Genomic DNA, 25,565 nt, shown 5'->3' on the forward strand with positions numbered 1-25,565 from the left:
TCCTGGAGGCCCATGTCCCAAGGTCTTTCTCATTTATTCACTGTGAAATTACCAATTTAGTTTTCAGGCTCCTCCAACATCCTCAGCGCTTTGAACGTAACAGCAAACCACTGGAAACCACTGGCAGACTACCGAGGGCCAACCAAATGAGTCGGTCCCCAGACATGTAATAAGTCCAGTCCTGGATTGAACCGAATTTGGCTTTCAATGGTAAATTTCCATTCAAAACACACTTTAGGCATGGGCACTGCTCAGAGCGTGGCTGGGGGAAAACCCTGAAAGGTATTGGTAATTGGTTGCATATTCTTGTGCTCAATAACTACATTCAGTCCATGACCCACTTACTCTGTCACCAGAATAATTAGTTTCCACATTTTAAATACTTTGCCAGGCCACCATTGCAGGTTTGGGTTTGCGAAGAGCATTCTCTCACTTTACTTGATCCAACAGTAAAAACTTCTCAACTCTTCTCCTTTGTGACCTTCTGACAAACTCATTTAGGTCACCTTCTTGAATTGGACGAAGTTTGGATTCCTCAATGCAGTTTTGTCTGCCCGAAAGCTGCTGAACTGCCTGAATTGAAAACCTTCAGCCACAAATTTATTTTCATATCAATCATGTTGTGTCCCGTTTGAACACATTTCTAGTTTTGATTATCCAAAAGCAGATTTCAATAAAGCATAGAAAGCAACTCGATGCTTGTTGTTTAGGGGAAATTATTGTGGTAGTAGTTTGTGGAATTGTCATTAAGGCAGCTAATGAGGCATTTGTAATCGATAACCAGACCTTCTGTTTCACAAGCAAACTCGGCTCACTGGCATGCAACATGACGCACTTCCCTCTGTGGCAGTGGAGCATCATATAATCAACATTCATGAAGCTGGAAAACAGAACCATAAGTTGACCATCTGTACAGTCGTGCTATCCATAACCCTAACCCGTGCTATCCATAGGCATAGACCATAGACCATAATGCACTCGTAATGCAGAGGTTGTTCTGCAGTTAAAAAAAAAAAAAAAAATGTTTTTCAGTTAAAATGAACTAAAGCTAAATCATATTGATCTGTAAAAAATCAACATCCAACAACCAGGAGATTATTCTAGAAGCCATTTAACCTCAGAAGACCCACATATCACCCAGTGGCTATCTATTTATCTTTTTTTTTTGTACAACCTCACAGTGAACTTTGTCGCACCTGTTCAGAAACTGGAGAGGCGTGAAAACCGAGTTAGCTGTCTAAAGCCACCACAGTGGGACAGTCAAATGTATGAAGCCTTATCCACACTAAAATACAAACAAGGCTTTATTTTTAGGCATTAAGCATCCAGCTCCTCATAATAGTCTCTTTAGTGGGGTGAGGGGGTGGGTCGGGGGATTGGACTTGATAAACGGGACACAGATGTTAAAGTGTACTGGCCAATGGTAAGGAGAAGTGGGCTGGATTGGAGCACACTCCACAGGTCCGGTCTTTTAAAACTACTCTGAGAAACATTTAATACTCATAAGACAGTACTTAAAGACAAAGCAGCCAGGACCATCTTTTATTAACTTATTTTTCAAAGTCTTTACTTAAAGACTACTACCTTTCAACCAGAATTAAAGAGAGTCACTTTCAAGTGCGTAGAATAAAAGATATTCACAAAAACATTTCTCATGAGAGTGGCACCATGTGGGACTTTAGAATGGTGACCTTACTTCTGCCCTTTCTTTTCTCTGACAACTTTGCACAAGGTAAGTGAATAACATGTTTTTGTTGTGCTGAGATCTGCTCACTGTACTATTATGATAATAATTTAATTTAGATATGCAGAAAAACTGATGTTGTTCAGTCATGAAAGTGCAGGTGACCTCATCCCTTTCTTTGACCATGTTCTTAAATTGCAGTTAAAACACATAAGCAAGAGAAAACTATGTTATTTTCATTATTAGGCGTGAAGAGTTTACCTTATCATATTCCCTACATCATGTGATTTGCGTGCATTTAATTAAAGTTTTATTATAATTTCAAAAGTGAGTCTCATGTCAAAAAAAAATCGCTTTATATTTTTTTGAACTTTTCTTGTTTCCAGAGGTAGAGGAATGATTGGAGCATCGTCATAAATGCTGGACTAAGATACGCAGCATTATTATTTTGACTGAATATGACCCTGTGAATAAGGATAAAAGTTAATGAATATGGAAGGCATTGTCCACCTTCATGGCAGAGGTTATGGACATCTGTGCTAACTTGATTTGGCAAAAGAGTTTGGACTCACTTGGTATAAATCACAGTTCATTAAATAGCATATATATTGGAGAATAACTTCATCTTGTACCTGTTGGTAGAAGTTGTATGTGAGAAAATTGGAAAGATTTTACATGGATTTTCTCTCCAGACTCTCTCTCTCTCTCTGCCCCTCACATCTCTCACCTTCCATGCTCTCGCCCTCTCTCTCCTTCTATCTCTGTGTGTGTCTCTCTCCCTCTCTGTCATCTTCTAATGCACTCTTGTTCTCTCGCTGTTCCCTCAAGAATTTATTGCTTGTCTATCCGTTAGAGGAGACAGCTGTTCCCAGATGTGCTACACAGGTGAAACGGAAAATTTAGTCTGAAAAGGCCCAAGTTGTGTCAAAGGATACAAACGGCTTTCTTAAAAAGCCAGATGCCCTGTCGTTTGGTAATGAGCAACAGTCTCGTGTAGCAGTGCCAGTCTAGCCAACACAAATGAGGAAGCCATTCAAGCCAGCCAAAGTCAATGCTGCCCTCCACTCTAATCTCCCCCCCAATTCTACAGCCTAATTCTCCAGATGCTTATCGTACAGAGGAGTTCAGCCGGAGAATGTTGGCCCAGAGGGAGGGAAAGTTTATCTCAGGATGGACTAATGAAAATGGAAGAAAAAATGGAACGAACGTTAATGGAAAAAACAAACACTGTGCTATCGGGGTTCCTCCTCAAGGTGCACCAGTTCACAGACTGTTGCAGTTCTTGAGTGGGATGAAGACTTGAGTGTTCCGAGTGCACATGGACGTTTTTAGGATCTCTAGAGAGAATAAGAAAGGGGACAGTTATTCGAGGAAAAATACAATGCCTCTCTTATCCAAATCTTCGATTGTAAACACAAACTTCTGGTGGCTGATTGGCATCGTTATTCAGTGCCAGTGAAGAAGTTCTATTGAGGTAAATGGGGCACAGATGGGGCTGAGTCAGAGGCAGGGGCTGTGGAATGTTCAGTCAATGGCAAATTCAGCCTTGGACACAATCAGAGGGAGAGGGGAGCATCTGACAGAACCGCCTGTAAAAGCACACCTCAGTTAGGGGATGTGCCAAGCATAGAAAACAGCTTCCACATGTCTGTGAAAGGGTGGGCGCGCGCGCGCGCACGCACACACACACACACACACACACACACACACACACACACACACACACACACACACACACACACACACACACACACACACACACACACACACACACACACACACACACACACACACACACACACACACACTAAGCCATAAAATGGAATTTAGTTTTGGACAACTGGAATACTAGTTAAACAAATGCTACGAATGTAATATAGAAGAAAATAGCTGCTACTGAAATCCCAGTAAGCCTTGGATCAATAAGAGATGTCTGAAAAGATCTTGTGCTTCTGTTTCAGCCCCTCTTTTTTTACTCTTCTGTCTTATGCCACGTCATGCCTGCATAAACACTGTAACACTCAATCAACTTCAGTTTATTCAACTTACATAATGCAGAGATGTTTTCTTCTTGTAAGTGTCTGGAATATTTAAACAACTTCCAGACCTGTTGAAAAGCCTGAATGTCACTGCCAACTAAAAATCTGGCTCAGATATCTGTCCAATCTGACAGTGTTCTCCGTTATTGCAAGCCTCAGTTTTTTACTGCCTTTTATAAGCTTCTGGCTCTGACAACATATGCACACTCTGTCTCATGAATGCCCTAATACAAAAAGGAATGCCTTTCAAAAAGCTCACATAATAAATAAAATGCATGGAACGCTAACCCTCACCCATGGATTATTGGTTCTTGAAATGTGTCTTGTTAGTGGGCCTGTTTTAAAACAGGAAGTGTGTAACACCGGATTTCAAAATGTGACCAAAATAAAAGCAAATGTTTGAGCTGGAAATGGCAGGAAAAGTGGAGCATGGCCTCATGTCAGAGCCTCTGGTCCATCCCGCTTCACTGAGGGACAGCTCATCATTCTTGAGCGGGGGGGGGGAACGAGTAGTCAGTTTTTAGAGGTGCACATACTTGCAGCTCTCACTAACTTATTGTTCCCACCGCATTTGACATTTTGGACACATGTTGTAGTGTCTTGTTACAGCCTGAATTCCTCTGGTCTGGGCTGGGGAAAAGGACATGGAGACATCTATGTTTGTGCGCTTGTTTGATCCAAGCTAAGCAGAGACACGTTTCTCATAATGAACACATGGATAGGTATCAAGCACCCATTCTGTTAAAAATAACCTTCCAAATGTGTGCTCTGACAGCTGTATGTACTCTCTCAGTCTGACTTAATGAACATGACTGAAGGACAAAACTGATTTTTCACTGATGCTCCAAAGCCAAAGTGTTATTATTAAATTTGACTAACCTTCTGGTAGCTCTTTAACAGTGTTTCAGGCTTATATCATGCTTTCATTTGTATTACAAGGGTTTAATACAATATGTATTTTATATTGGATTTTATAATGTCTGAACAAATAATTCACACAAACAAAACAAACAATTTGATTTATTATTATTCAGGCTTTTCCACCTTCATCATAACGATAGCTAAACTGCGGAATAACCCTTGAGTAAGAACGTCATGGTGGTTTGAAATAAAACAAGGCCTTTTCATCATCAAGAAGACCTTGAAATTTTTAGATGTTCTGGCGAGTTGTTTTATAAGATCTTAAAATGACTACATCTGCTGCCAACCTTTTTGTACTATCAGCCAATAAAGTCCACCTCCGTCTCATCCCATTCATATGTTGAACTCAAGAGTTAATATGTACAATCCCAAATAATAAAAATTCATGGGAGGTTCTTTCGATCTTTGTCAAGAGACTAAAACCATTTAGGGTACTACTGTAATCTTAGTCTGTAATCTTCGAAACTAAGCACAAAATAGAGAACTGCCAACATTGCATAATCAAACACAATATAATATGTATACAGCTGGAATAATGTGAAAACTCTGAATGATTGCAGATGACAGTAGCAGTAATTTCATCAGCAGTAGATTAATTAATCATACACACTGTGCATTAATCATACCTAATAGTAGAGATTAAAGACCTTGATCTGAGTGTTTGAAGTTTGAAATGTGGGGTCAAAGACCACTACTACTGGAAGAAAAACTTGAGTTCTGAGAGGGTCCGATGTGTACGTGAACATGGCTTCATGGACAGATTGTAAAATGAATCTGTCAAACCAACTACGTATTTTTTATTTCATTGTTTAGTGTGTCTCATTTTTACTTTACTGTCTGGCAAGTTTCCTGTCTGGCAATTCCAGCCCCCAACTGTGTGAATATTATCCCTGATTGACAGTAAACATTAAACTAGCTACCAGCTGAGGTGGATAGGAATCTAAACTTGTGTACAGAAGGTACAGGCGACGTTGATTTATGGTCAAGACTTTGTGCTGTTACTAGCAGGAGAAATGTGGCTTGGCTTTGTGCTGATACTAGCAGGAGAAATGTGGCTTGGCTGCATTGACTGGATAAGTCGTTCATAAAAAAACTGTTTTCTTGTGCTCTGACATCTCAGCTGAGTCAAGATTGTCTCCACACGTCTTTGTCATTATTTAATGGAGTTGTATTCGTTTTAAGGAGGCTTTTGGCATCTCCAGACTGCAACACACAAGGTCTGATTGTGAAGACTGCAGGCAGGAACACAACACTTGTATGTGACTAGAACAGCCTCGGTTTCTCTCTAGCCATATTTTCCAGTGTAAGCCTCACTAAGAAACCACGATTGCCTCAGTTTGTTGGTTTATGCATCTTCTACATGTCGACTCCAACATTATTTCCCTTTCAAGTGTTTCCAGCTCAATTTTGTTTCATAGGGGAATAGGGGAAGGGTGTTGGGCAGACTGTACTCGGGAAAGGCCTGGGCATCAGACACTATCAGACAGCTTTTCCACATGTGCAGTAGACCTTGATTCCACTGGACAGTGTTGTGCTTCAGGCAACGAGAGAAAGGGAGAGAGAGAGACAGAACCAGGTTCTCAGTGGCAGTGGTCAGCATGCTTTGGCTGTGTTGCTACGAGGGATCAGATGTCGTCAGTGCCTCACACGCATCTGGATGGACTTCATCCAGACTTTCAACCCACACATCATCTAGTCTAAGTAGGTTTCCATCCATTGGTGGTACCCAGACGAAAACCAAAAAACAAAAAACGAAAGCGCAGACACCCAAGGGGCAGCAGCGGAAGATCGGGTGTTCTCCTGTACTTGCCCCTCTCTAAAGGCACACCACTTTGAGGCATTCCAGCCACATTCACAGACACTCTGGCAGACTCAGGAACATGTCCTGGACTGGTGACTTCATCTCGTAGAATGACTAATAGGAATGCACATGTTTTATTCTCATAAATCTTGCCCTGCTACTACATATGGTTACCCTATAGAGAAGCCACAACAGGTTTCAGACATGGGGGTGATGGAGAGGCTGGGGTTTTGAGTAATGTTAGACTCTTTTTTTTTAATTCATGCAGGAACCATATGGGACAAACTGGAGCTTGGAAAGTGGAGCCAGACAGACAGGAACAGGAAACAGGCCTACAACAGCCTCTCCGATCACCAGACCACAGGTCACGCTCATTGGATATCTGAAGCTCTACTGTGCATGCACAACTGTCCTCATCACTAACGCTTGTGCTAACATCTGATAAGGATTTTCTGCCATCATCATTTGGAAGAAGTACAGAGTGAATTATCTTTGGTCACTATACAAACAACAAAATAAATACTGAAGTAAGATTATCTTGCATGTGGTTTGATTTAAAATGTCATCACAACATCACTTTAAACTGGAGATGAGATTGCAGTGAAAAGCCAAGATACAGTTCGGAAGGTGGAAGTTGGAAAGGCAAGTTTCCCACTGACTGTTTCTAATTTTTAGTCCATCTGGGCTGAGACTACTTCTAAAATAGCTGAGATCTCAACAAGGTCCTCTGAAGAAACACATCAGTCATTTGTTTCATGGACCCCGAAGGAGACTTTAATTTGGAGCCGTCAAAGACTAAAGAGAAGATGCATGTTAGTTTCTAGCAAGGGGTTTCTCCACATAGGTTCAGAATTAGTCGAGGAAGGCTTGAAAAAAGGTTTTGTCTATTGCGTTCCCATGGGCGTCCCAACTCCTCTGTAGAATGGTTGTAACAGATTTCTCTCTTAGACTGCACATAAACCTTACCCCTGGCCTGACCCCTGTCTCCCTCCATTCTTGCGCAACACAGGGGTGACGGAGTGGACATCCTGGTTCAACATCGACCATCCAGGGGGCAACGGAGACTATGAGCGCTTGGAGGCCATCCGTTTTTACTATAGAGAGAGGGTGTGTGCCAGGCCGGTGGCCATGGAGGCACGCACCAGCGACTGGGTCGCAGCCACAGACACCGGGGAGGTGGTGCATTCCAGTCTGGACAAGGGCTTCTGGTGCATCAATAAAGAGCAGATCTACGGCCGCAGCTGCTCTAATTACCATGTGCGCTTCCAGTGTCCACCAGGTACCATTTATCATTAAGGCCATTGATCATGGTGAAAGGAACTAAGTAATGACAAGGATATTAGACATAGCATAGTGGAAATGAGGAGAGAGGAGAGGACAGTGAGAGACAGATGAAAAAATAGAGTGTGAGAAGATGTCAGAGAGAGAGAGAGATACAGGTACTTAGGGAAAGAGATACAGGTACTTACTCAGGGATAGGTCAGAGGGGAGAGAGAGATACAGGTACTTAATCAGGGATAGGTCGGCCAAAATAAAATCAATATTGACTACATTTATATGGACACAATAGCCAGCCTTTGGTCTTACTGTGGCTAGACTGAAGCCTTTTACATAAACTGCAAAAAATGTGGTTGGTCGGTTTATAGTGCTGTAAACAAGGTACATACAGTAGACTGTATGGTAAGACAGTAGAAAGTCAGTGTTGGTTTTATTATCTTGTCCTTTAATGACAAAGACAGAGAGGACTGTAGAAAGTATACATGTTCACCTATATGTTACCCTCTCTGCTCTCAGTCAATGCCTACTGGACAGACTGGGCTGACTGGGGTCCGTGCTCAGCCACGGCCTGCAATGACGTCGGCATCCAGGTGCGCCAGCGGAAATGTGTGTCCAAAGAGCCCATGCCTCTGCTGTTAACCCCGGCCTGCCACGGATCCCACATTGAAAGGAAGGAATGTTCAACTCCCCCGTGCCAAGGTATCTCAACATCAATAGCATAATCATCGTGAAATTCACTGTATAAACAGGGAACGTAGAGGGTAACTGTGAGCACTGATACAATCAAACGTGGATGTAAAAGGAACAAGACAGAGAGAGTCCTTTAGCTTCACAAATCCCCAATCATTCATCATATTCCCACCACACCTTCAATCTAATAGAGCCCTTTGATCAGGAAATGTCACTACATACATGTCACTCACACTGCTTCAGAGGCAGAGCTGCTTTGTCGCAAACACCTGGAATTGACCACCAAACATCCCAGTTCCACTGCTCATCCTCCCCTCCCTGACTCTCTGTGTGTCTTCTGTGGCTGAGAAGCCAGGTGGGGCCCATGGGGTGCCTGGGGCAGCTGCTCCGTCACCTGTGGTGGAGGACGGCGGAGCCGGCGCAGGAGCTGCATCAGGTCTTCAGACACAGTCCGCTGTGAGGGACGGCCAGTCGAGATTCAGAAGTGTGGGAAGAAGCCATGCCCAGGTATGGGAAACATGCCCCCCCTGCCCCCCCCTCCCCATTAACAGATGTAGTGCCTTGCATGTGTGTTGTGCATCTGTGGTTGAATCAAGGTTCCGAAAGCAAGAGTCATCCCCAGGATTTGTACCAAACATCTGGAATTGTTGATTAGCATAACTATTGGACAGGGAGGCAGAACTAATGTGTTAAATCAGTCGGCCCATAAACTGGTCTCGGGGCCTTGCCTCTGACACCTCTGTCTGGACGCAATACAAACTGTTCCTGTGTTTGTTTGTTTGTATCTATGCATCTGTGTCTGTGTGTCCGCAGTGGCATGCCAGCGCGTGTGTCCAGAGGGTAGGCCCAGTGATGACTGCAGCCGCTGTGTGTGTGAAGGCCATCTGCTGCATGGTGAGGTCCTCTCTGCTACAGGGGTACCAGTGGCTGGGGCCCAGGTGGCTCTAGCAAGCCAACCCAACCTCATCCGTGCTCGCGCCAACACCAAGGGGCTCTTCAAAGTGCCCGGGCTGTGCTCTGGCTCTACGACGCAACTCATCATCAGCAAGGAGAAATTCGCCCCCCTCACCATCTCCACTTTTAACAACGGCAGTAAGACGTCCTGGGTCCATGCTGTCTTGAAGTCTTCAGGTGAGCCAACACAAGACTACAAAAAAGCCTTTGTGTGGTGTTTCTTGGCTAACGTGATGAGGCTGCGGTCACGATGAATAACATGACTTAATCAACCACACGAGACAGGCTGGGAGACATATAAACAGAAACTGAATATGCACAGTGCACCAGAGTGTTAATCACAGTCTCTCCCAAACCACTAATATCTCTGAACTACTAATGTTCAAACTGCTAGACATTGTGACACTTTACAGCATTTGAACAGCTCTGTGGCTCCGCTATGGCAGATTCCCCTCTGATTGCGTTGCAGAAAAGCCGCGCATTGTGAAACACCCTGAAGACAAGGTCAGATATGAAGGCCAACGTGCAATCCTCTGCTGCAAGGCCATGGGGAGTCCCAAACCGGAGAAATATCAATGGTGAGACGATACAACGCAGCTGCTGTCATAAGGTGCCATTTTTTAAATCATAAAAACAGGCCTTCACATAGTAGCACTCTTGTTTTCCAGGTATCATAACGGATCACTGCTAGACTGGAAGGAGTACAAATATGAAGAAGATCTGGTCCTCCGAGACTTGAAAGTAGAACAGTCGGGCCAATATTACTGCAAAGCCATCAGTCAGACGGGCAGCATCAAGTCCTCTCAAGCTCTCCTCACTGTTATGGGTAGGTGTAGCTCCAGACCCACCACTCAAAAGGAAAGATTTGTTAATGAATTAGCTATATACAGGATGTATGGGTACTGTCTGTTCAAATGAAAAAAAGGACATAAAAGGTTAAGGCCCCTTAAGACTCGCAACCCACAGAGCAGCAGCTTTTTATTATGTTTGTGTTGGTTCACACAACTAAACCATTGGTAACTCTGGACACACTACAGACCTAAATCCCACTCCACATATGTTTGCGATACTGAAGTGAAATCCAAGATTGTCAATAAATCCTGATGCTCCTGAAGCCCTCATCAGGCAAGTATGCATTTTCACATGCAGCAGAGCTACCCATTGTGCAGAGTCCCACGATGCTTGTTATCCCAGATCTAGAACAGAGTCTGGTGAAGCGTGTGCTAAAGCCATCAGACGTGCAGATCTCCACAGAGGGATCAGCTTGCCTTACACTCTCTGTAGCAGCATGAAATATTTCCTCAAGTGAATAAAATAACATCCCAACACTAGCGGATGGAGGATGAACTGATCAGCAGGATTGGGAAAGTTTCCTTATTAGCTTTCACCATCTGTCTGTAATAAGCCATAATTTGGGGAGTGAGAAAATGTATGTGGGTACTTGACTGTAAACTCTGCTATGATATGATATCATGTGCATTAATTGTTTGCCAAACATTTGGGAGACCAATTATTCATGCTCTGTAATTTCCATCTGAACACTGGACAGTTATTATCCCAATAATGATTCAGGGCAGCAGCTTTGGAAAACTAGACAAAATCCAATTAACACTTCCAGGCAAATGTGAGCACAGTTTGTTTGACACGCCATACTGAACATTTGCATTGCGCATTGTGTTGTTTACAGGTAAAGACACACCAGCATGCAAGGCCACACCTGAGTCCCACCTGGTTAAACTGCCCCAAGATTGTGTACAGCCCAAGACAGACTCCAAGTTCTACAACGCTGGCCGGTGTCCACATAATAAATGCGCGGGCACTTTGGACTATGACATGCGCTGCAGGGACGCAGGTGGATTCTGTTGCAGTGTGAAGACCATGGAAACCCGGCAGATAAACTGCGGCCGCTACTCGTTACCCATCAAGATTGTGACTGAATGTGCATGCCAAAGCTGTGTGGAGCCCAAAGTGTTAGTGCGTGGAAGAGTGGTGGCAGCAGATAATGATGAGCCCCTGCGCTTTGGACACATTTTCATGGGGAATGAGAGGGTGGGGACCACTGGATTCCAGGGTGGCTTCACTGTCCAGGTGTCTCCAGGTGTGAAGAGACTGGTTGTGAACTTTGTAGACCCTGCAGAGAAGTTTATCGACACAGTCAAGGTGTTCATCTTTGACAATAAAGGAGGATCTGTCTACCACGATGTCAAGGTGATGCGTAAGGTGGAGCCCATTGATATAAATGCAGGTGAGACAAACACCATTTACCTGGGAGAAATGAAAGGAGAGGACCCTATTGGCCAGCTGGTCATACCTCCAAACTCCTTCCACAAAAACACAGGAGAGGTATATGAAGGTACAGTGAAAGCCAGCGTGACGTTCATAGATCCAAGGAACATCACCACAGCAGCTGCAGCTCCAGGCGACCTCAACTTTGTAGACAATGAAGGAGACACACTACCACTAAGAACATATGGGATGTTTTCTGTGGATTTCAGAGACGAGGCAAACCAGGAGGTCCTTGGAGCAGGAGCAGTGCAAGTGCTACTCGACACGCAGCATGTCAAAATGCAAGAGCACATCCCCACCATGAAGCTGTGGTCACTCAATCCAGACACAGGCATATGGGAAGAAGAGAGCAATTTCCATTATACAAAAGCAGCCACTGGTGGAAACGGGAGGAGTAAGCGGGAGGAGCGAACCTTCCTGATTGGAAACATGGAGATACGGGAGCGTCGTCTCTTCAACCTGGACGTGCCGGAGAATCGCCGTTGCTTTGTGAAAGTGCGAGCGTACATGAGTGACAAGTTCCTCCCCCACGAGCAGCTGAAGGGTGTGGTCATCAGCCTCATAAACCTGGAGCCTAAACCTGGTTTCTCATCCAACCCAAGGGCATGGGGCCGCTTCGACAGTGTGATAACAGGGCCTAATGGCGCTTGCCTGCCAGCCTTCTGTGATGCTCAAACGCCTGATGCCTACACAGCGTATGTCACTGCCATTATGGGAGGTGAGGAACTAGAGGCAGCCCCGTCAACACCCAAAATGAATCCAAACATCATTGGTGTGTCCCAGCCATATTTAGACAAGTTAGATTATCAACGGTCAGATCACACAGATCCTGCACTTAAAAACACTGCCTTCAGGATTAACTTGGCCAAACCAACTCCAAACAATGTGGATGAGAATAATGGCCCGATATATCCCTATCAGAGCATGATAGCGTGTGAGAACGCACCAGTAGACGCCAACCACTTCCGTTTTTTCCGTGTGGAGAAGGACAAGTATGAATACAATATGGTGCCATTTGAAGAGAATGATCTGACTACATGGACAGGCGACTATATGTCATGGTGGCCTAACCCTCAGGAATTCAGAGCATGCTACATCAAGGTCAAGATCCATGGGGCTACTGAAGTGATGGTGAGGTCGAGAAACTTGGGAGGCACGCACCCACAGACGAGAGGCCAGCTCTATGGTTTAAGGGACATCCGCAGCACTCGCGACATGTTAAGCCCTAACACATCGGCTGCATGCCTGGAGTTTAAGTGCAGTGGAATGTTATTCGATCAAGCCACAGTCGACAGGTCCGTCATAGCTGTGCTTCCACAGGCCAACTGTCGACGTACAAACACCAACAGTCTCTTGCAAGAGTATCTTATCAAGCACCCTCCTGTACTGCAAAACAATGAGTCACATGCCTTTAGTATGCTAGCTCCTGTCGACCCACTGGGCCACAACTATGGTATCTACACTGTGACAGACCAGAATCCACGTGTTGCAAAGGAGATCGCCATTGGACGGTGTTTTGACGGAACCTCAGATGGCTTTTCCAGAGAGATGAAGGCAGATGCCGGAGTGGCGCTGACATTCAGTTGCCCAAAGAGAACTGTAAACAGGGAAAGCCTTTTTCAGCGACTTCAAACCAACCCGAGTCAGACCCTGGCTCAAATGGGTCGTGACATGAGAGAATCAGAAGGCATTCAAGTCAGAAGGGGGGCCACCCAGGTGGTGGGGTACCCCTCGGGTCAGCAAGGCAGGCCCCAGAACCGCAGGGCAACCAACAGGAGGAGAGCTGTGGTGCGAACACGGTCAAGGCAGTAGATCTGCGCTTGGGTGAGTGCATGTTAGAATGTATGGTATAACTAAATGTGTTACATACACACAGACATGTAGGTGTAGATTAAACTGTTGTCAAAGATTGTAGTTAAATAAGTGGCACTGTAATATATTTGACACATGAATTTGGTCTAATATTAAATACATTTTTTGGGAAATTTGCCAATGCATTTAACAATTCATTCTCTTTTCCCATACACCTTATGTTTTCATAGGTCTTGGAGTAACTATGGTGCCAATGAAATCATGAACGTAAAGATGGAAATTCTATCATGCTCTTTCAGTCTTGTAATTTTGGATGTGAATTTCTTCTGTACTGTAAATGCTGAAACTGACAGCGCAACAATAGGTAAAAATATACATAGACATTCCCTCGAATACACCCCGAATGGCTCCAATCCTTCAGAACTTCCAGAAAGTCAAAACAAAAGTTCTTACCAATTTGCTGGGTTATCATGGTTCGAACCACATGAGGGAACATGTTTGAAAATGTATTTATTTTTCTGTATCATTGCATCAAAGACAGTTCGGTCTGTCCTCTAGCAGAGTAAGTATGAAACTATCAAAGTCTACGGTCAGCTAGTTCATTATATAATGGCCACATGAAGAATTGAAAAGAACAGTACTGTGGAGAAAAACATGCAGCTTTATCCATAACCCCTGTAAATGACCCTGTCCCTCCTATTATACAGTCCCTGCAACTGGCCAACTTCACTTAGAACAACTCTCCAAAAGAATGGCTGAGATGTAGAACCAGTCCACAGAAGCAAGGAGTTCTATTTTTACATCATGAAGTCAGCGAGTCTAATTCTCAGGCTAAATGGATTGCATACTACTATTATGCATGGATGTCTTTATTTGTCTCTTGAAGTGCAATACTTTTTCTAATACTGACTTGAGAAATATCCTACCCAATGAGCCACTAGGCAAACTCAATGAGCCAGGCAAACTTGGCTTTGATGTACAATATATGTGTTGGGATATGTAGCACCTATATATTACTAGAATGACAACAATAACTTATGACATATTATGGTCACCATCGCTGCATAACTTATGACATATAATGGTCACCATGGCTGCACATTTGGAAGCTTCTTGGCATACTTCTAATTTAAATCTATCCTCATGAAATGGATTATAGAAGTAGACTACAGACATTGTATGTTCTTCTGTGTGTTGGTTCTTTTGATGTTTTTAAAGAGAAAAATGGTTCGGGTCCAGTAATGAGGGTAAATTAAAGATCATGGGACACACACACACACACACACACACACACACACACGTTGTTTGTCCTTGTTACAATCACCCTAATGCCCCTCTGCTTAGTGGGGAGGCTCACTGGACTGAGCTAATCTAGACTCAGAGGATTACTTATTATGGTCTAAAGAGGAATCAATTTGATTTGGTAAATAAATACCAACCCTATTGCCCGATCTGTTACAACAAATTATATTCTCTCTATGGATACCCACAACAACTTGAGGAAAACTTTACTTCAATATATATTTACATCCGATAGTTGATATACTTCGCAATATTTGGCTCACCAACTACCACTGAATCACATTAACAGTTAGTATGGGTAAAAGTCAGGCTGTTGACCACTGTGTTCTGAACCAATTCATTCTTGTCAGCTGTTAACAAGCATGTGTACTGGTCTACAGTATAAATCATAGAACTACCTAGTATGTACCCTAGGGTCAGTACCCTAACCCTAATCCTAGTATGCTGACACACAATCACTGTCTAAAGAACAACTATTTAACAACTTATGAATGTCTCCCAGTGGTAGAAAATAAAAATAGGGTAATTGCATTTACTAAATTGGCAGTATGCTTGCTTTGCTTTTTCTAGTTTCCATGTAGGTAGGTCCTAAACTAGCTTTAAACAGGGACAGTAAAAGACAGTAAAAGAAAAAACCTGATCAACTGAACTGCGCCATGTATGACCCCAAGTAAGTCACTCTTTTTCATTCTCCTCAGTGTTTACTTGTACTGGTACTGCGCTTGTTGGATTTGAGACGTAATGAGCCATTAGTCTGATACAGCACAGGATGTCAGTTGGCCCTTATTTGGCATTCTATTCCATCTGTGCCATTACTTTGAGTACAAGCATCTGTTCTCTTTTCAACTGTCTAGCTGTCTCAGGGAGACTATAACTTATGCAGGAATATCCTCTGGCAAAATCAATCTTGGACCATTCCACTATTGTCTAGGCTATAAAGTAAGAGTTGTACAGTTGCCACTGTGCTCTGGAAGTCTTCAGCCATTTAAAAAAATAAATATAAAAATAATTAAATGCCTGGGAACTCCATGTTAATCATTATGTAACATATACTGCATGGCATTGCCCAATTTTTCACTACTTTAATACAGTTCTGTGTATACTGTAAATTGAACATTGTATTCATTGACAAATGTTCAGAGAAACTGTAAATAAACTTTCTTTAAAAAAAAAGAAGATCTCATTAAATTGCATATTAATAATTAGCACCGGACTCCACAGCAGCATTGCACCAGCCTCATTACACTGAACACCAAACAGCTTGTTTCATTCTGTTTATTACAACTAAATTACAGCAAAATATTATTCTTGAGTTAAGAAACACTTCTGACATACACTATGATCAATCAACTATTGTATATCCCAAACCATCCAACATGCCAAACCTTTGTACCAAACCTCGGGACTTCAGGATCAGATCAAAAAATCAATAAATGAACAAATGGAAAAAAAAGTTGATTGATTGTAGCCCTTACATTGCGTTTGTATTAGTGAAGAGTGGCATCAACTACACAAAGTGTCCTTACTGACATTTGGAAAACATATATAACATGAGTGTGACATATTGGGAATAAGAAGCATATTCGGTTATCCACTGTATTTCAGTTGAATGTATGTGGTGGCCATCCATCCACAATTATTGTTGATTGCATATTTCCTTAAATCTACCAAAAAGGGTATATAAATGTGAGAATATCTGCATCAGAAGTTAAACAACAAAACTACATATATAAAATCAATTCTCCAAAGAAAACTGTCAGGGCCTTCATTTGATTGATGTGTATCGCAGGCTCTTACACACAACACAGGAGGTCGGACATGCGCATGACCTAAGCGTGTCCACGGCAATGATTTCACTTTAGTTGTTTGAACTTTGCACAACTTATTCAATTATTTCACAATGACAATTTAACAGTTTAAATATTTTCATAACATACACTGATGTCTGTTGGACTTCAACCAAACGAATGATGGTTTCACATCACAGCACAAGTAAGAATTCCTGTTGATGTGATCGGCTCAAAAGACAAATTCAGCAGCCCACAGATGAATATGCCGTTTCACCTGTCCCCCAAAGACTTCCTGCTACTTTAGCGTCCTCTGAGTGCATACATGCAAATAACAATTCTTCTCCACTCCTCCTTTTGATGTTACGCCATTTGCGGACTACCATTATGTCACACATGTAACACACAGCCCTGTGTCCTTTCAATTTAGGGCCCTCAGTCTTTAACATCAGAGAACGGACTTATAAAGTACACTTAGAACATTTTGGAGTATTTTTAAAAATCAAAACCTCCAACAATTACCCTCTATTCGTCTTATATGGCTGAAGTCCCAGGGCTACAGACTGAGCATGAGTCGGAAAAAAAAGACACCAAGATTTTCCTTTGAGACGTCTCCAGTGATTTTGACCAGATCTGAGTGGAAAAGCATGGACACAGCCTGGCCTGTCTCTGGTATCCACAATTTACCATCAATCTTATAAGCAGAAGTGTGATTATAGGAGATTCCATGTGCACAAACAGTCCGTTTCACACGCCTCCAGCCGTAACTCAGTCCTTCGACCCCAGAGGGAAGGGTTTCAGCGAGAGAAGACTTGCATGTCTCACGAAGACACTGGCATCTTCCAGCTTGACTTCATGCACTTGTTGCTAAAACAAACACACACAAACCGCAGAAAAGAAGTCTGAGCCAGTTATGAGCAGACAGCGCTGACTTACTGGACTTTCAAAAGGATCAATGTAAAAGAAATTTCTACTTTCGTGTTTTTGTGCTTCAAGAGCTCAATATCATGAAAATAGTGTTGCATTTTCATAAATAAAATCTGTGGTCACCCACTTAAAAGAACAAATATTTATCAATTGCACATGTTAGAGTAATGTTTACACTAGCTAAAGCATAGATCTGCAGATATTTCATGAGTGGTTATTGTAGCAAAATACAGTTATTTTACGTTTTTGTTTTTGTTTTACATAGGCCTACAGATTGAGAAATCACCATAACAGATCAACCCCCAAAAAAGGGCCGGTCTTGCTTGGGAACTGTAGGAATCAGGAATAACTAGGATAAGGGGAATAGGTGGAAGATATGAAAGATATGGAGACACAGGCCCACCAACTCCCTGTCTCCCTTTGAGGAGATGGCAAGCCTCATTCCACTCACCTGTAACCCAGTATTTGACTTCCCTGTTCTGAGATTGAAATCATAGTCATGCCATGGACAGAAGACTTGCAGGGCCCCATCTGCTTCCTCAATGTCTCCATCGTAAAGTGGTCCCCCTGCAGAGACGAATTGGTTAAGTAAATTGACATGAGCTACTGTAATGGACATGGTGTGTGAAGATAAATAAGCCCTTACCACTTTACCAAGGCCGGTAGTGGCTAGGCTAAGCTGTGAGCTTGCTTAGTAGGCTATTTCATATTACTAGAGAGCCGCCTGCTGACAGAAATTGAAAATGGTTTATGTGGATAATAAAAACCTGGGCTGTCGATCTGTATCTGTAATCTGTGACACTTTGTATTAGGTTGGTGGCCTAAAAGAAAGCCCACCTACTTTACACATAATGCGAGGATACTGTCGGCATATCCCTTGCTTTATCAAGTTTGAAATGGTTTTCAATTCTGGACAAAATATTGGGGAAAAGATACGGACGTGTGATGCTACTATCCCGTTCAGACGTGACGTAGGTTATTATTGTTAGAAAAACACCCGTATGCTCACTTCTAACTCAATTCGCTTAAAGATACTAAGCATGCGTACAAGTCAGGCATGTAATGCCGTTCCCATCGATTCATGTTAGAACCAAAGGCAGCTTCATTTAAACTGTTTTAAATTATGTAATGGTTTCCTGGGCGACAAATGCAAGGAGGAAAGCATGGTGTTAAAAGTGATATGAAAGTAACTTCACACTTTATCCTACCCGAATGAGAGCAGCGTGCATCCATTGCAAAGAATTCCCCTTTAACATGAAAGAGGCAAACATCCGAATTGTGACCGAAAGAAGAATAAATCAGACAGCATTTTCGATTAGAGAGGTCGGAGACTGGGCCGATTAGCCGCCACACTAAATCGTCACTAGCTGCGGATTTCTCTTTTGCTGAAGCCATATGCACTGGGTATCAAAAAAAGTTAGGTAAACGATGCACAAATTCTACATTATGTGACCGTTTCATGTAGATAAACGAAAGATAGAACCTAATAGCCTACGCGCTAGAGTCTAGCAATGGGATGCAGGCGATCTCATAGCGGAAGAGGTGTCCAACTAACCAGATGAATGAGCCCGTCACTCGTTTTACACTTGCTTCGGCTAATATCGTAAAATTTGGTATGCTAGTTTAATGTAGTTTGACATCGAATGTATGGGTATTTATGGCAACAATGAATGGGAGTGACATACAAGTTGTGTTTATACGCCGGGTTTCAACATTAATACGGATGACGTGATATCAGATGCAATATATCCGAGCTTTTGTGAGGGCGGAAAGTTGTTCCTCAGATGGTATTTGAAACACCTCAACACGGAGGTATCCCTCTGGCTGGTGACCCATCGTTGGCAGATGCAAGTATCTGTTACTGAAATGAACCTATTAAGTCTATCAAATTGCAGTGTTTATTATGCTCTTTGGGTTTAAGGGGCTAATTTGAGCAAGTCCTTCCCAATATGACAAACACCAGGCAAGTTTTACAATTAGGACAACAATTGGCAGACAACGTGGTCAAGCATTTTCCGTCATGTGCTATTAACTTAATTCAGCGCATTAGTCATTACTTGTCTCATTATCTCATTAAATCTCCCACAATGCACGATTCCTGAATTAATCTGGCATAGGTTAACGAATTCAAAAGAGTTAAAATATGAACATGCATGCTTAGACCTGATCTCATTTTTAACAATGTCTTATTGGTAGGTTATGCAATGTAGGCCCTATCCAAACACACTGTTTATCTCCACATCTAGGCAAACCCGACATGAGAGGAAACATAAAATTGTGCAACTTGCCATTTCAACATTGCAGTGTTAGGCTTTATCAGGTGTTTAATGTGACTGCATATAATTCTTCTTTTCCCAACCTTTGAGGTAAATGAGGCCTAAATTATAAGTAAAAACCTAAAACTATATTGCTAATTACAAGAGTAGTTTGCAAAGCAAGATAGAAGTTAGCATTTATTGATGAATCTTATTGCCTGCAAATTATCTCATAACTGGTTGGTGTGGGATGAGACTCCACTTGGCCGCCTCAGAACCCCTGCTACGTGTGACTCAATATGAAAGCTCAGACCAAATATTTGGCTGCCAAGAATTCTTAAGCTCATCCATCATTAGCTTCCACATGTTTCCAAAAAACACTGTCCTCATCTGAGCTGCGCAGTTACCCTATCAAACCTCTTAACTCACTAGCCAGTGTGAGTTAGATGGCCTTCCAAAAATATGGTTTTCATTAAAGGAGCCACAATGAGACAACAGCCCACATTGAACCCACATTTTCTGCTCAGACATGCTTTGTTCCCACAACATTTCATGTAGAGTTATCAGTAAAAATAACAGAGGCAGAATTGTTTATAAAATTGTTTAGGTAAATGACAAACCTATCAACATTTTTATCTGTGAGATCAAGTTGTGGTTTTGGAAGAACACAGAGTTATCTACTCTCCTTCCCTGTTAGCAGCTCATGCAGCCAAATGGACTTAGGTGGAAAGGGACTAAACACAGGAAACAGAACCCTGCTCTGAACTCTCCAAAATCTCAACCAACGGCCTCACAGGATACAATAGCAAGTATTTTTTTAAGAACACATTGAATCGCGTTCAACTTGCATGTATTTGTAGGTTTTTTTAGTTTTGAGGCTTGACAATAATGTTTAAAATCTCCAACAAAACTATTTACAGTAATCAGTAATCTCGTTTTGTAAAACCTTACAGCTTCCACTTGTCCTTTATCCAGACACTGAAACTCTTTTGTTTTCCCCCTTTCCCCATTTACTCTTCTACTGTGAGTGATGGCATGCAGCTGTTACTGTCCATTGGACAATTGCAGAAAGATACTGCCAAGGCTAGGACTGTGAGACTGACCTTGGAATAGGAAGATCAGATGGGCTATTGATAAATGTGTTTGGGAGATTTGAAAAGAGAGAAGGACGTGTTTGAGTGAAACTCTTGAACCTCGGGCACACTCTTCTGTTCGAAGCCGGTCTGCTGGGGTGCTCAGACTCCAGTGCATTCCTGTCTCATCCTCTCATCACTCAGAATTATATCCAGACGCCATCGTGGTGCTCTCCAAGATGTTGCCTGCTGTAATGGATTGGACAGCAGAGAGTTTGGGAATGAAAGTGTAAACTGTGCACAGACAGCAGGCGTGTGGGTCCATCTGCGTAGATTCTACCCCTAATGTTGTAGAGTGGATGGGGGGGGCAAAATTATTATATGCATAGTTCTGTTGCTCGTAAATACAAGTTCAGTGAAAATTGTTAAAATATATAATATAAATATATGTACATTTCCTTTCATACTTTTGTCTGAGGTTCAAAACATTGTTCAACAAGAGGGGCACTCGGAGAATGCAGATCTCACAATGTTAAAAAAATTCTGGATATGGCCCTTGAACCTCATTTAAGGGGTTCTTCCCTGGCCCATGCTACACCCCTCCAACACGTTTGATGATAATCTCCTAGGTATTTTTTGCGTAATCCTGTTGACAGACCAAAAACATAACCTCCTTGGCGGAGGTAAAAATGGGAATGTATTTTTATTATAAAGTCTCAATAATGTTAGCGTCACATGTCTGGAATTCAACTGGCACAATGAAACCAAGTCATCTCGGTCATAGAGGAGTAGTTTACAGAGGCCCTATAAAATGGAGCTTTGGGTTTTAAAAAGACCCACTGAGGGGCATTTCAGTGTTTCCAGTCTGCTGCTCAGGGGTCTGACCACAGTCCCAGCCTTGTCCCCACCTGCACCCTTTAAAGACCACAGTCCCAGCCTTGTCCCCACCTGCACCCTTTTAAGACCACAGTCCCAGCCTTGTCCCCACCTGCACCCTTTAAAGACCACAGTCCCAGCCTTGTCTCCACCCGCACCCTTTTAAGACCACAGTCCCAGCCTTGTCCCCACCTGCAACCTTTTAAGGGCAGTGGGCCCCAGCACAGTCCCAGCCTTGTCCCCATCTGCACATCACGCTAATGCACCCTGTCCTGAGGCCTGGGAATCTTTAAACACCTCCAGTCTAAAGCCAGGGCACAGGACATGTGCCTGACTGCATTCATCTCTGGCAGCCATAAAGTAAACCCAGAGATAACCCACTCTCAGGGGTTGTGGTTTACATTACTCTGAGATGATGGAGCTATGAACCTGCCCCCCCTTCCCAAGTTTACCTCAAATTCAGTGTTCTTGTCAGGGTCATTTTTTCCCTCCCTGTTGAATCAGATGTCAAAACAAGTCTGTCTCAGGGTCAGGCAATATGCGAGAGTTCATAAATTCTGCCCTTTTCGTTTTTGTGAGTTGTACCAGAACTCTTCACAACCAACTCTGGGGAAGCACACTGGACACTGGCACATAGAGACCCGAAGCCCTACCCAGTATGGATCACATATGGTACAGTATGGTTTGGGTAATTGTATTCCTCTGATATAGAGCACACCACATGTGTCTGGCCATTTCTAAAGCCATGTTGGTAGAAAATAACTGTCAGACCCTTTCATAAAATTCATAAAAGTTTTTTTAACTTGTTTCAAATGTCTAACCAACAGCCTCTATGCCCCACAAGAAAATATGTGCTACACAGACATGGCCAGAGAGGAAGAAGCTCTGAAGTAAGCATGTTTGTTAAGCATGTTTGGGCCATACATAGTGAACATTTCTTAAGCTTGGTAAAATAATGTATCTGAATGCCATTTCATTTACAAACATTACTTTCACTATGACATTTCACTCTGGCCAAGTTAGCTGTGGTTTTGCTACAGGATGTCAACATGCCTTTTCTTATCAGCAGCATTTCTAGTCCAGAGATTAAATCACATGCAAAAAGTTAACACCTCTTTTGTTAGAGAAACCTCAAATGTTTTTAGACTATGACTCCTTATTATACTCATAGCTGTAGGCCCTACTTATTTAAGACACCACTGTAAGAAAAAAGGCACGTTTCTGATACAGCCGTCAGTCTTTATTCCAGTAGAGCAATAACGAAGCACAGGGAACATCCGGTATTAGCATGTGTTCTCGTGTATGGGGCACAGGAGGTTGTGCAGTGTATGGGGCACAGGAGGTTGTGCAGTGTATGGGGCACAGGCGGTTGCGCGGTGTATGGGTCACAGGAGGTTGTGCGGTGCCTTTAACCTGGCCTCTCCCTCCCTCTGCACTAGCTCGCCACGCTACTCATATGACGTACATTCAGTGGCGGCGCCAGACATTTTTTTCTGCAGGTGCTATGGGGGAGCTTGGCGTTTTAGTGAGGGTGCTATGAAATGAGGATGATAGCCTATGTGTCACATGGTTCTCTACTACAACAACTTTACATGTTTGCTCTCTGTGGTCCATGAAAAGCGCTAAACAAACCGATTGTATTATTATTCCGACAGACGCGCACATCTGCGACGGTCACTGACAAAAGGCATACAGCATGTTATAGAGTCCGCAATCCCAAATACCTAACTTACTTTAAAACACTTGTGGTAGTGAGGATTAAAGTTGGGCGACAGGTGGCCACTACCATGTCAGATAGAGTGACATTAATCTTGGAATAGCAGATATAATTAAATAAAACAGTCAAAGAGTCAGAAATGCGTTAAAAAGGTATATATTATTTCAGTTCACAATCATCAGTAATCACATAGAACCTTATGTATACCTAGCACACATACAGACTGCTTGTCTTAGGCTAAAGAGTTTCAGATATTTTAAAGGCGATTTTTTTTTTTAAATCCAAAAAAGAGGAAAAAGGCAAAAAGTTAAAATCTTCGGCAAAAAAGGGCATCTTCGTTGCTAATCAACCGAAACGAGTCTTCAGCGACACAGGGCAATCAATGCATGCAACAAATCAGACAGCTTTCATTAATGTTACACAGCTAACAATACCTTAGTTGCATTGTACTCCAACCACGCAAACTGTCCCAACCAGCTTTTACAAAAACTCCTTTGTTGGACTCCAAACATGCAAGGTGGATATTTCTGGAGTTTTGGTCTTCTCGGACCATTCTGAGCGTTCATGCTAACGACACTGATGCTGCTAGCACCATGATACACACCAGATACCCCTGGCATTTCTTCTTCTTCTTCTACGTCACTCTTGTTTCTTAATGGTTCTTCCAAACATGGACATTAAGGTAGCAAAAACCGATGCATTGTTGATATTCACTTGAAACTACCACGCACTAGCTCGCTTTCTCCTTCAACCGTCCGGTAACGTCAACATTCAAGCCTGCGACGTGAAAGTTGGGTCAAAGGTTATGACAGAATGATTGCTCTGTTTCTAAAACAATCTGTTCATTTCAATCTGTTATTATTTTCTTTTGTGAGTTAAATATTATTATCACACAATAAATAACGCAGAATGAAATTAAATAACAATAATAAATAAACCATTATTTTCTTGGGGGTGCTATGGCTAATCCAGGGGGAGCTAGAGCACCCCCTAGCCCCCCCCCTGGCGCCGCCCCTGCGTACATTGTACTGTCTCATGCATTTGCTTAATTAAATAATTGTGGTGTGTGATATTACAGAAGCATTCTCTTTGAAGGTCATATGTCACAGACCTAGCAGCTAGGAAGCTTCTCTATCTCACCTGGCAGACATGCTTAACACAGGTTGGCAGCATTGCAATAATATATCTTACAGAGTGAACTGTCAGCCCTCACATCCGATATGTGACAATACAGAACGGAAGCCGTCCATTTCACTGCTGCCATCTCTCGGATGTTCACAGTGGAACTAATGGCCATTACTCCCTCCAGACGGCTTTCCCCATCACAGCTGTCATCCTCAGGTTGCAGGCACAGAAGATGCAGTGACAAACCAGCCTGTCGTTTCCATTACCGTTAGTTATTTCTTAACTTTAACACAGTATCAAAACCTCCGTGGAGAAGATGCTGAGGGTATGAATGTTTGATTAGATGAGAAGTGATTTGTCTGAATAAAATATTAACAAATAAACAATAAAGGAGACAGGGCTGAGTCTGACACATTTTCTTTAAACAGGAGGATGTGTTGCAGCCAAAAGCTTTTACAGCCCTCCTGGCTGAATTTCTCTTACAGATGATATAATGTAATGGATTCTCCACACTCTCTCCGTACAGACTACAGCTAGCTATTATTTTGGTCAAAGGTTTTAGGTTCTCTAGGAGGAACACCATGAAAGAGATTTCCTCCATTGAAACTGAATATCTAGGCACTTATACATGGTGACAGTCAGTCGGACCAAAGTCCAGCCACAACATTACCTCAGTGGACATTGCTTCAAAAACAATAGCTGACTGAGAAGTTCAGCTCACCACACAAAAAAAAATAAATAAAATAAATTACACGTCAGCCGCTTGTGCTCCCCATCCCCATTTTGCAGCAGTAATCAAACACACACACGCACGCACGCACGCAGTCATCTGGTTAATACATGTTGGGTTAGGTTTAGTAATCAAGCACACACAGTCACCTGGTTAATACCGGTTGATTTACATCAGACCATGTGCCAAGTAAAGTACTGTGTTGTTGGGTTTATTCCATACTTTTATGTTACAAATTACAGTCTCATTGAGAAGGGCCCACCACAGCACCCATAATCATTGTGTCATCTGACCCAACTCTCACATCT

At 42.7% G+C, this 25,565-nt stretch overlaps 1 protein-coding gene across 1 annotated transcript; it reads left to right on the forward strand.

Moving 5' to 3' along the window:
• Window positions 1-68: 68 nt before the first annotated feature.
• On the forward strand, window positions 69-16,140 carry cilp2 (cartilage intermediate layer protein 2). Its single transcript, XM_012815589.3, has 10 exons — window positions 69-1,732; window positions 6,714-6,809; window positions 7,455-7,724; window positions 8,240-8,422; window positions 8,765-8,920; window positions 9,227-9,544; window positions 9,837-9,945; window positions 10,036-10,193; window positions 11,055-13,477; window positions 13,696-16,140. Exons 1-9 carry the CDS (start codon window positions 1,669-1,671, stop codon window positions 13,463-13,465), a joined length of 3,765 nt encoding a protein of 1,254 aa, XP_012671043.1. The 5' UTR covers window positions 69-1,668; the 3' UTR covers window positions 13,466-13,477; window positions 13,696-16,140.
• Window positions 16,141-25,565: the final 9,425 nt, after the last annotated feature.

The sequence above is a fragment of the Clupea harengus genome, chromosome 10, assembly GCF_900700415.2.
Source record: "Clupea harengus chromosome 10, Ch_v2.0.2, whole genome shotgun sequence".
In the NCBI taxonomy this organism is placed as follows: domain Eukaryota; kingdom Metazoa; phylum Chordata; class Actinopteri; order Clupeiformes; family Clupeidae; genus Clupea; species Clupea harengus.